Below are 13,215 nucleotides of genomic sequence, written 5' to 3'. Positions count from 1 at the left end.
TGCTTAAAATAGACTGTCAAGTAGCTCTGAAACCTTGCTTTTTCAGTCCAGTAAGTTAAAAACGAGCCTACACACACATATGTACTGTATGTATGTATGTATGTATGTATACATGTATGTATGTATATCTGTGTGAGTGTGTGTGTGCGTGTGTGTGTGTGTGAGTGACAGAGAGACACATGCATGCATGCATGCATGTAAGGGAAAACTCAGAGACGCTTTCTGGATTTGTATCCTCTAATGAGCTACTAGCAAAGACAGGTATGCTGAGGTGATGGCCTAACCAACATGTCTAGACAGGGTAGGTCACTTTCTGCCATGGTTTCCCATCCCAGATAACATCTGCCGGAGGCGAGCGCCGCGCAGCGCCCACTGGTGCGGCTGTACAGGGTGAGGGGCATAAAACAACGCTGCCAGGCGCCTCTGTCTGCGCAGAAATGCCCCCCTGCCCGAAATCTGCTTCCTCCAGCTCCTTCCTCACATATACCACACCATTATCACGAGGGGAAGCCGGCTGTCCCTTATGACCCATATTTGTCACTTTTATTGTCCAATCAAGCGACTGAGGTTTGTGCCTTTTGTGTGAGGGGGGAAACCTCTACAAAAGTTAAACTAAACGGTCGTCCTGGGCAAGAACCGCTCGGTTATATTTTTGGAACAATAGGATGGGTAGAACCCGTTACACGCCTTTTAAAAAGACAGAGAGAAAATGGAAGGGGTGAAAATGGGGTGAAAATTCAGTCAAACGAAACTGATCAAGTTCATTTCTGATATTTGTCTCAGACAGCGCACGCTCAAATGGATCTTATTCTGTTCTCAGGTCCTCATTGCAGATAATACGTAAGCCCAGACTTATTTTTGCACTGCAGATAGGTAAGAGGAAGTATGCCTCCCAAAGCACTGAAGGCAAATGAGGCAAAAGGCTTATATTTGGCCGAAGACTGACGTCAGCAGCAGACTTTTCTCCCATTGTAATGAGTTCTGCCGGGCTTCTGCTGGGCTTCCGGAACAATTACAGTTGGTAATACTGACGGCAGTAAAATTATTATTATCTCCTCTTTTAGTAATTATTTTTTATTAATAAAGTCATCTTGACAATCCTTAATACAAGATGTGAAAAAACCTATGTCAATCGATCGGAAACCAGATTGACAAAAGAACATTTCTGAGTGTAAAACCAATTAAATACACATGGGAATATTCCATGAGTGCATCAGTTCAGGGAAAACAAAACACTGAGAAGAGTAAGTGCTATTTAAAGGAAATTATTGGTTTCACTTTCTAATGCTCAAAACATCTGAAATCTGGTGGTTTAAGGAATAAGCCTGGTATTGCAAAGTAAAAGTTATTAAAGTTATTAAAAACACACTCAGGCTGCAATTCTGGCACGGCACGTGACACTGAGAAACACAGAACTGCAGACTTTAAGCTGCTCCTTCTTTCCTTTAGGGAAAGGAGAAGCGTTTAGCTTAGGCTGTGCGCACCAGACTCTGAATGCATGTTCTACAGTTTTTTTTTTTTTTTACCCTCAGTGCAATTGCGAGGTATGACCAGGCTTCTGCAGGCCCCATGTGAGCCTGCCATGGCTACAATAACTGCTCAGTCTGTCTTACAGACGGTAAGGAAGATTTATGGACTACATGTGGGATCTATGGCCTAATTGTTTTACAATGGTCTACCACGTAGAGGTACGCAAATACTGATCGTGGGAACAGTCCAACTGACAATCTCCTCTTTCATGCAGTTTGTTGACAGCTGCTGCCTTGTTGATTATTATTATGTATACTTAACAGATTAAATAGTGTATAGATTCAACCCTGAAAGGATTCTTACTGAACAAACATGGGATATGGTTTACGTGCATATTTGTTACATTTCTCTTCAACACAATGAGGTAACAGTACAGTGTCTCACCCCACAATGGTAATAGACTATGAATTTTTTTTTTGTCAAACATCTTCAATAATATATAAAATATATGTTCTATATATGTTCTATGTTCAATAATATCTAAAAAAAATAACATAATGCGATTTTATGCTGGAGGTCATGCATGTAATGTAATGTAATGTAACAGTGCGATAAACACCAGAGAATTTTTTGCCCTAATTTTACAGTAATTTCCACAGGCAGTTGAGGCTGTGGAGGACTGGAATCTACTGTGAAAGCCTCAATCGCCCTTTAACCTTCCACGTACCTCTTTAATGGTTTTCTTGTTCAGGCAGGCACAGACAGGTTTCTGATGTGTTCAGCAGAGAGGTAAATGTTAAGGACCAGACAAACGCAGTTGAACGCAGCGGCCCACCTGGTCAGCAGCCTGTGGAGCAGCTGCCGCTCCTCCTCGTGGTACGCGGGCCAGTCCTTCTGGACCTGTTTGTAGAACTCATCCTTCAGTGTGAAGCTGCTGTCCTTAGGATTCAGTTTAGCGACCTGCAACGGACACACAAGAACAACACCTCATCTCCTGTCCTCAAAGCTAAGGAGCATGGGAAATGGAACCTTCTGAACACTGTATAATCACTAACAAAATGACCTCCCATTACCTGACACAGCTCCAGGCTAGAGGCCCTAACAGGTTTCAAACCATCTTGTTTGCCAAAGTTTTTTCATAATTTTTTTCCCCCCACCTCACACACACACATACATGGCATGTGTTATGCGAGAGATTTATTCCCCTGCATGTTTTACACAGTTCTGTAGTTGAATCTTCACCTTCAATTAATCATTTTAACAGATCGTTAGTCCGCTATGTAGCATCACGATGCCTGATAAAAGCCCTCTTCAGAATTAGCTGTGCATATACACTTACTGGCTTTGGTTATTAAAATGCGAGAGTGATGGGTATTAATTCTTCAGATGAATAATTCACATGCACCAGCATGCATTATATTGGGATAATTAGCCACAGTGCTAAATTATTCATGGTTTATGCAGAAGAAAAAAAATCAGTTTCAGTAAGAGTATCTCCAACACCTCCATAAATTAGAACAGTCTTTCATGGGCATGTGTAGCTGACACGCGCCTCTGTTTAGGCCATTCTGAAGTGCACATACCCCTGCTACCCTAAACCCAGAAATCTCTGGCCCTCATCTCCCTGGTCCTGAACATCACCCCCTTCTTTGGATTTACCTAGAATTCATCTCCCGAAAGATCTGGGAACATCAATCCCTCAGCACAGCCCCCAGCCCCTGCCGGTGCGGTCGAGAGAGCTCTCTCCCATCCCCTGCCGAAACACGCCGCGTCTCCTCCACACATAATTACAGCTCGAGGCCTAATTACAGCGAGGCGCTGCCTTCCCCGCTAATCACAGCGGAGGGACTCTTCCCAAATTTACACAGGAGCAGCGGTACCCAAGAACCCTCCTGGCTGAGATCATCATTTTTCTGTCGCGTCTCACCCAACCCCAAAACCGTCACCTCTCCCACCCCCTCAGCAGCTACGGTGAAGTGCAGGGAGGATTCATTTTTAAACAAGGAGTTGCCGAGCAGAAGAGTACCTATTCGCCCCACTGTTATCAGCCTGTGACTGTTGGAACAGGTGCTGTGCTGAGATTTGATTCTCGCTGATATACAACCGCACCGTCTCTCAGCGCTATTCTGAACAAACCCATCAGGAGTGGGGAAACCGCTTCGCCATAGTAACACAAACAGAGCTCATTAATATGGATCAGACATTTTTCAGCACAGCTTAACAATAATAGGTATGGCAGAGTTTTCAGGATGATGTGTGTTGGGTACCACATTTATAAATAACCATGTAACAGTGGATGATATACTTTCTGAATTTATGTCAACTTAGCAGTTATGAGATATTTTCAGTATTGTTCACATTATTCCTGCTGAATATGCAATCCCTTGTGTCTCAGTATCTGTTGCTGTTTTGTCCTTGGGTAACTAATTTAAGTGATTGTACATTTTCCTCTCATTCTTGGTTAACTGTAAGGACCTTCAGACTCATTATGATGTGAAAGTTATCAAAAATGCCTATTTAAAACTGTTATTTAGGAAGAAACTGCCCCTAGTGGTTAGATCTATCGCCCTCTTATGGCTGTGTGCATGCGCAGCAACAGGCCTCACCTCCTCCAGCACTGATCCCAGGTCAGCCTTGTCTTTGGGGCTGGCTCTGTCGCGCTCCAGCCACAGGAGCAGCTCCGGCTTCCTGTAGGGCTTCAGCGCCAGCAGGTGGATGACGCGGTCTCTGAGCGGCCGATTGGCCACAGACGAGAGCGCCCCGCCCCTCTTGTTGTTAGGTGAGTACTTGTGGAGGCTGTCCGGAGTTGAGGGTGGCCCCTTCTTCTGAATTTTAACACATTTACCTGAAAGCAGAGCAGATCAGTCAGATATAATTAGCAGTGATTAACAATTCAAAGTCAAATACACAGTAATGGATCTGCATTTAGGACATCTCTGTTCACAACCCAGGGTATCAAATCAGCATAGTTTTAATTTCATTTATTTCAATGCCACTCCTCATGTTGTATCTGAATTTTGCTGTGCCTCTCTATAACTCAAGTACCTCTCCTAACTGGGTTACACTGGGTAAACTCTGACTGATGGATGGGTGAGGCCATCAGCCTCATGTTGGCGTGGGCTGAATCCTGGCATGCATTACGTCCTGTAATTATGAATTCATTAAGCTTAGTTCCTCCCTCTCCCCTTGTGGTAAGTCCATCAGGGTCTCTGCTGGCCCCATGTCTGTTTTTATTTGTGGTCAGCTGCTTCTGAATATGAGCTTTTACTGTGTGCAGTTCTGTTTGTTCATGAAGATTTTTGGATGCAAAAGGCTTGCACCTTTCTGCATCCCGTTCCTATAGCTGAGAATCAAAGATGGAGATACCACGTCACTGTGCTAACACCCTTTAAACAAACAAACAAGAAGCCCTCTAAAACTTCTTGAGGAACAGAGGTCAGCCTCCACATTTCCGCTGTTGGACTCTGTCCTGGGCCAAACCTGTTCTTTCCAGCTCCTGCTTCTATTATTAAAGAGTTTATTTGGCAGACACTCTTTTATAGAGTGACTTATAAGGCTAATGTGACATTGCACAGTACATACATATCACAGAAACTACAACAACAACAAGAACATATGACCAGAACAGCCAGGCCTATACTGAACAGATATCAAGATCTGTGTGTGTACAACAGGAAAATCACAGCTCAGAACAATTATTCCAAACAGCAAACTACTTAATTACATCTCATTAACATGAACCCAGATCCTAACAATGATCTTTTCTCTCAAGAGTGGAGTTATCAGTTTCTAGGCATGGTAGTTCTGAGAATCAAACTGAAGTCTGTACAGATTTGTGTCGATCTAAGACAACACTGGAATAATTCTATAGTTCTTGAAGTTACAGGAAGTTCATTCCACCACTAGGGGGCCAATGAGGAACTGACTGACTTCATCTTCCTACTTGTCCTGGAAAGTATGTTACGCACTGAATTAAATTAACTACCTGTCCTTCACTGATTCACACTTAAATGCACTTACACTTATGATTTGCTCAAGGTCTTTTTGAGCGTTACCTAAAGGTAAATTAAGCATTCCTTTCAGCAGTTCAGCAGTCACCAGTGTATTTATGTTAATAACATCCGCATCTATCTAGCCTTTAAAAGCTAAGGACACCTGCTGATTTTTAGTGGTGCCTACATGTTGCCTTTGGTAGATTTCTTACACCTCTTCTGAGCCACGTTTCTCTTCTGAGTCACAGCAGATGTTGGGCATTTCAGGCTCCCCACTCAGGGACAGCCCCCAGGTAGAGGTCAGAGACAGAGTGCATTCCAGGCTGACAGGGTAGAAGGCTCTGCGGAATTCCACCGTGACGTGGAAGGAGCGACGCGCCTTTCTTCAAAGTTTCACGAGTTCAGTAACCCTAGCCTCTGCTGTTCTGCGTGCTGACGGTTCCAGAGGTGAAGCGAGGCCCTCGGGGAAGAGGCTCTGGTCCCACTTCACCCTCCTCACGCACAAACGGCGGGCAAACATCACGCGTGGCTCGCCGCGAGAAGCGGGAAACGGACATATAACAAACACGTTCGGGTGGCGAGGCACATGCGTGTTCGAAGGCACGCACACTGTCAGCTGGCTCCATGACAAAATAAAACCCAGGGTGAACATTCAGTTGGACGTCCGAAAGCATTTATGAAGCAGTCTCGTTAGGGCTCCTGACTTGCTGTGTGCTTGGTGCGTCCAGCTTTCCGATACTTACCCACTTTCTCCCGGAAAACTTGAAACTAATCTCAAGCCCCAATTAAGAAGAACCCTAAAACAACAGCTGAGGTGCGCAACTGATATTACTGTAAATCTGTGGCCCCATCTTCCGTTCACTACACTGTCACGATGAGATTGCGTAAAAACGGTTAGCACAGTGCTCCTGTGCTAACAACAGGCCATATAAAGGCCGCTAAATCGCCTCGAACAGGGGGCCTTTCTCTGGCCGTTGGAAGCATTCATTCATCGGAGACCAGCACTCACTGTAAGGAGATACGGCGCTACTTACAGACAGTTCACAGCCATAATCTCATTAAAGTTTAAGCTGCGCTCTGAAGGTCGCCATAGGACGGCGGAGACAGGAGCTGCTTTCCCTGGGTGCCGTGCTGAGATCGCGCAACGCTTCTCCCCGACACCACCACCTTTATATAACACCTCCGGGAGAAGCAGGAAACTATGTCAAATTGATTGAGATTGATTAAAGTCATTACCCACTGCACATTAATACGTGTGCTTTGTGTGACTAACGCTGCCAATGAAAATACGCAGCTAAACAATCTGTTCGGACACGTTCTTCTTTTTTTTTTTTTAATGAACAGCAGCATATAAACGAGAATGAGGCTGCCACGGGCCCCTACGTGACCGCTGATAGCCGAGGCCATCCTGAATGAGCGTTGATCCAATCCCCATCAAATCTGTCCCCGCGGTCGGATCTGTTCGTGGCGCGCACCGTGCTCTCAGAGTTACGCAAGAACTAGGCCAAAACACACAAAAGCGCACCAGGGGAGCACTCGCACAGCTCTGGGACTTGTCAAAACGACCATGCCAGGCCAAGACACAAATCATTGCGTAACTCCATAGTACAATATCTTACTTTCGCATACTTTAAACTAGCTGGGGCAGAATGAATTCTTCAGGAAAACAATGGCTTGATTCAGCTTGCCCCCACGTCACACTCGGGAAGGCTTGTTTTTCTTTGCTTTTTTTTTTAAAAACCAGTGTTTAAAATGAGACAAACGTCTGCGCACTGTTTTTAGCGCTTATGATGGTTTGAAAGTAATAGTTTTTTCGCAGTAGAAGCGCATGACGGAGCTCTCAGTGTGTGAAAGGGCCGTGGTAAATTAGAGGCTTCTCTTCTTCTGTAGTGGTGTGTAAGGAGACTGCATGGCAGGTTCTGATTCCCACTGTCGCCTGGATTGCCAGCTCTGCGTCAGTTTGACCTTACTCAGTTAGCCACACACACACACACACACACACACACACACACACACACACAAGTCAAGCCTGACAGTTGGGGGGGCTTATTCAATGTAACTGCAACGCTCTTTGTCCTAATGCATCAGTTCTACAATGTTTCAGTACATCGCCATCTTGAGTTTAATTCACCGTCAAACCTGGACTCATGCTGACCTTTGATCCCTAACATAGACCAAATCATTTTTCACTTATTATCAAGATCAAACTTTTCACTAATTCTGCTTCACGGTCTCCCAGCCAACCAATGCTTGCCCCAGGGGTTCTAGTTCTAGGGACAATGCCGCTTTCTTCCATCCACCTCCTCCCATCCCTACAGCTGAAATGAACTTTACTTCTTTACAATACCCAACATGCAACTGCGAGGTCCATGTTTATATGGCATGTGAGTAACAAGGAATAATACACTGGTCGTGTCCAAGAAGTTGCAAAGTCATTTCTGCGTTTGCAACAGCACAATGACAGGCAATTGAGCAAGACCACAAAGTTGACTTGGCTAAACCCTTCACCCCCCTCTCTATCTCCCCCCCAAACACACAAATAGATGACTTTAGCCAGGAAAAGGTTTTACTTAACGACAATGGCAAACTTTATTTACTGAACCAAAAATGTACATGCGATGTGAGCTGGTAGTGACCCCAAAACCCCTCTGTTTCTCCAAATAAAAAAAAGACAAGCTCAAATCTGCATGCCATTACTGCTGTGGATTTCGCGTAACCATTGGGTGGTTTTCCTCTTTTTTCCCCCCCTGTAAAAACACTAGGTGGTATTTATAGGCATGTCGGAAGATGACTCTGCTATTACCCCAGCCACAGAAATACAGTACTGCACCACAAGAGCTCCCTGTGCTTTCAGAGAGGAGGCTTTAGCTTAAATCCTTCATTTAAACAGTGTGTGACATCACAAGACTGTAGGCGAAGACGTCTCTTTCCGTCCGCTCACGGAAGTCCGCCCGTGTGCCTTAAGGACATTGTGTAACTGTCCTTAAGAGGAGCTGTTCAGCAGCTGACCATGACACATGATGCATAAGCTGTTCCTCTCTGAGGGAGGTGAAGGCGCGCATGGAGAATCGGGTATGTGCTCGAGATACTCGCTGTTATATATGGCTCCATTCAGCTGTACAATGCGTAACTGTCGCCCAGTTAAAGTAAATATTTGATCAACATCTCATTAAGTAATCCAGCCCCTGAGGTGTGTTTTCATGGAAACGACGCTGAGGCGTACGTGAAGCTGCCCGCCCCGCCCCCGTCTCCGCCCCCCGACTCCGCCCCAAACCCAGCGAGACTCACTGGGATAGGTGGACCCCGGCTTGATCTCGATGGCCGTCCGGCTCCAGATGTCCTTCTCCACCTGGGACATGCGCTCACGGGTCATCTGGTAGGAGTCGTCGGTGGCACACACCGTGATCTTGTCCTGAATACTGCCCTGGCACTCCAGCTGCTCCCTGCCCTCCCTGGGAAGGTGGAGAGACACATCGAACAATGAAGAGAGAGGTGTAATGTGGTGTTGTAGGTTAGCATCTGCACCGCGTGTTAGTGTGATGTAAAGTCATGCTTGCTCATCTGCTGGTCCTACAGTTCCTTTGCTGTAAGGGACCTTCCATGCCATGAGCTCAGGAAGGACTGTTTTTCATTATAGTTTTAAGCGCTATGTGGGTGTCTGTATGGGGTTGGTTATATGCTTATCCTGGCACTGTTTTGCTATTTTTTTTTAAGTTTGCTGCTTTATTATAGATGTGCTAACTGCTGTTCTGTACCTGTGCCATTACCCTTACAGATCCAATGACGTGTATTGCATGTATCTTTCCACAATAGCCTTGTAGATTAAAAGCCTCTACTAAATATACGCATAATTATAATGGGACCGTAACAGCTTCAAAGATCACCTTCCCTTGTGGGTAGTTACCCATAACACACTCGTGGCTTTAACAGAGCTACTGTATAATCAAAATCATCTAATGAAGTGTTTTTTCCCTTTTAAATGATTGATTCCCTCTGAAAAACAGCCACTGTTGTGCCGTGAGAAAGCTCCAGAGAGCTGCAAGGTAGACCAGGGCTAATTTTCCAGTGAACAGCCCCGGGTCCTCTTTAACACAGCCGTGTCATTGTACACAGGCTGTGTGAGGGCGTGAGGCCGTGAGACAGCCGCCGCGCTGTGAACACACAGGTCTCCTTTGAGTAACAGCCGGGTAACAGATCCGTGCCGCCCTGCCCTCCTGGCCTCACCTCCGCCACCGGGCGTGACCGCAGCTACCGTGATGTCACCGTGGGGGCAAAGGTCGGCCCCTGTCAGTTCTTTCCACTGATCGGAACCCGGATCAGAGCTTTGCTCGTCCCGTCATGCCACGTCTCTCTCCCACAGCTCCTCTTACAGCTGGGGCAGCCCGTCAGGACAGAGTCCCGTTACAAGGCTCATCGGGTGATCGGTGATGGCAAACTGTGCCATTCCAACACAAATACACAAATAAACACAGCCGAATTATAGCTAACATTGGTGTGCAGTATTTTTCTGTAAGACCATTATCATTAAAATAATTAGGGTTTCACAGGTGTGATGCGGTCAAGACTGTCGATAACTACAACTGAGTTCCGCTGTATTTGCATGAGGCTGATCTGAATTAAACAGTGTGAACAGACTAAAGGCAAGAGAGGGGAATTTAGATTAATGATAACAACAAAACAGTTTTCTCCCTCTATATACATATCTCCTCTGTATAATTCTGTATATTAACATACGGTTTTGTTCAGTTAAGAAATAGATTTATAAATGATTTTATGACTACATCACAACTCTTCATTTGGTCAGTGTTCACATAAAACAGCCACTTCAGCCGGTTCGATAGCTATGAAAAACATGCATAAATATGCCGTGCAAGTGCTGCTATCTGTATCTGTTCTTATATCAAACTGAAAATATTTTTATCAGTCAAATATTGATATATGTTTCTCCTAGCACAGATCAATATTTTTATCTCTGTACTGAATGTTCAGATCAGCCAGCATTAGGTATGACTCAACGCTAGCAAACTGCCAAGTTGTCCAACTCAATGATCAAAAGCCTGAACGTAATCCATTCCAGATATAATCCATGCATTTTATTACGGATTCCATAAGAAGAGGTTCTCACCCGGATACACAGTACCAGTCAAAGGTTTGGACACACCTGATTAAGAAAATGGGAAACTTGTATTCAAAGACATTTTGATCTAAAGACTTGTGCTTTAAATGCTTGAAATTTGTTTCTTAGGCAAATATAAATGGTGAAGTTGATGCCTATGTGTGAACGTCTTTCCAAAAAAAATGATTTTTCTTCTTTGGTCACTGCATAATTCCACTTGAGTTTCATGGTGTATCATAGTTTCATAGTTTTTATTCCAAAATGTGGAAAATAGTAAATATAAAGAAAAACTCTTCTATAAGTAGGTGTGTCCAAACCTTGGACTGGTACTGTATACTGGTGAATACAGTCAAACCTGCATTACAGGTAAAGACTCGCTCTTACCCAGAGACATACTGCTGAATACAGTCGAAGCTGGCCTGAGGCTTGTCTTTGCTGTCACTGGACAGGTAGAAAGAGAAGATTCGCAGGCCGTCAGGAGACTCCGAGGAAGGGGTGGGGATCTTGATATACTGGAGAGGCAAGAGAGGTGGGAGTCTTGGGTCAGAGCATGTCAAGAGCATGTTACAGTATTTTCAGTATATTTCAGTCCAGACCATTATTTTCCTCTTCATTTATGATTTGCTTAGCAGGTGCTGTTGTCAAGGGAAACTGTAAACAGCTTACATTTTACATATTATCTGGTTGTTTACTGAAATCATCCTAATACAACTGGGATACCACAACAGATATCCACTAGGGATTTGAACCAGTAAGTTTTTTTTCAAGCTCCAAAGATCCAGAGCAGAACATTTATATTATTAGTCAATAAATGGAAACTCACATTTAAAATTATGCCATGTACTAGAATTCCAGGTTACAAGCAACTATCCAACAAAACTAAAGTGATTTGTTAATCTTGTTCCCTTATTATGACAATTCACATATTTTTTATTTTAAACCGTGTGGAATACAATTACAATATTAATCAGAATATACATTTGCAACAAATGCATGCCACAGCAAGAGCTGTGTAAGTAACAATCCATTAAAAATGCATAGGAGAAAGTCTAAACCTGCTGAACTACACAGTTGCCAGTACATGAAATGAAACATGATACAATTCAAGCGAGGCTTCACCCTCTGACTACCTGTGTCACAAAGCTAATGCTGCCCTAATGGTCAGGAAATATGACAGAGGAGCACGAGGCCACATCACAGCTAATTCACTACATGAATGGCATGACAGAAGAAAGACCTAGGCACTGCTTCCAGCATCACTCAGCTCAACGCAATGTCCTTCTCAAATCTCTTCTGAATGCTATGTCCTGGTGAAGCAATTACGTTTTGAGAGCAGCACTCACTATTCCAAACCCCCGGTTCGGCACTGGGTGACATGTTCCAAATTTACACTGCAACCAGACTCCGCTTATAAGAAGGGACTGGGCTGGTGAATCTGTTCATCTGGGCCATTAGAGGCCGAGTGATGACCTCCGGTCCCCTGTGATATGGGCTTGGAATAAGGGCAAAATGGCCTCTCATTTCAGGTGGGGAGGAACGCCCTCCTCTTTGTTTTCTGTGGACTGGAGTCTGCTGTATTCCAGTCTGCCACAAGAGAGTGTGCCCACACACACACACACACACTGTGCACATACACACCAAAAGGCACACAAACACACACACACACACACACACACACACACACACACACACACACACACACACACACACACACACACACACACACACACACACCTGAGGGGGAGGGGAGGCGTTTGTACCATGCTTCAGCAGCACAGCCTTAAATAAATCTCCTTGGGTAAACAGTGTTTTTAAGAGCACCCCCCCACAGCGGCTCTGCTGTCCCCAGGCAGACGCACCAGAGAGCCGAGGAGCCAGCCGAGGGACGCACCTCCAGGCACAGCCAGAAACGACACACACACTCTCAGACACACATAGAGAGACACACAAACACACACACACCCACAGAACAACACGCACAGACAAAAGCGCACACGCACAGACTTATGAACACGAACACCTCCAGGATGTGTAGGAGCAACATTTACACGTAGATATATACACACACATGCATGCAGACACATGAGGATACACAAGTTGGCCATCCTTTTAATCCATTATCCAGTGGTGTGGGGTGAAGGCTCCAGCACCCAACTATGTTGAGTCACACTCTGCATCCTCATAGATAGGCATGGAGACAAAGGGACAACCCGAGAGGATGGGGACAGGGGGACAGGGGGGTGGGGAAACAGGGGGACAGGGGTGAAGGGACAGGGCTTCTTCATATCCGGCAGGTATCAGATCTGCCCATAATGACCCCAGCGTGGCCTTTTAAACAAAGCGGATACTGTTGATCTGGGGACAGAGTGGTTAACTCCCTTTTTTGGCTCATTATCTGGAAGAATTCCCTCGGAACAGGTAAATCTACAGCTTCCCTTTATTGGAAATGCCTGCTGAGCGCTGGGTGGTCTGCAGTCAGACTGTCTCAGCCTAAATCACCCCCGGCAAACAACTTCTTAATAGCTCTGGACTCCCTGAAACTCAGTACATTCAGAGGCCAGTGTCAACTGATGACACGCACAAAGAAAAATCAAGAGAAGTCAAGAATTTAAACAGAAAAATCAAATTTTCTTACAA

General features: G+C 45.0%; 1 protein-coding gene across 1 annotated transcript in view; it reads right to left on the bottom strand.

Moving 5' to 3' along the window:
- Positions 1–13,215, bottom strand: part of LOC118787813 (RNA polymerase II elongation factor ELL) — a 35,826-nt gene that overhangs the window by 3,719 nt on the left and 18,892 nt on the right. The window contains exons 3-6 of the mRNA XM_036543505.1: positions 10,963–11,090; positions 8,751–8,914; positions 4,077–4,315; positions 2,306–2,430 (exon numbers count right to left, since the gene is read on the bottom strand). Coding sequence (XP_036399398.1) covers positions 2,306–2,430; positions 4,077–4,315; positions 8,751–8,914; positions 10,963–11,090 — 656 coding nt within the window. The remainder of the gene's footprint in view (positions 1–2,305; positions 2,431–4,076; positions 4,316–8,750; positions 8,915–10,962; positions 11,091–13,215) is intronic.

This window comes from Megalops cyprinoides, chromosome 13 (assembly GCF_013368585.1).
Source record: "Megalops cyprinoides isolate fMegCyp1 chromosome 13, fMegCyp1.pri, whole genome shotgun sequence".
Taxonomy (NCBI): domain Eukaryota; kingdom Metazoa; phylum Chordata; class Actinopteri; order Elopiformes; family Megalopidae; genus Megalops; species Megalops cyprinoides.
This window is presented reverse-complemented; position numbering and strand designations above follow the sequence as displayed.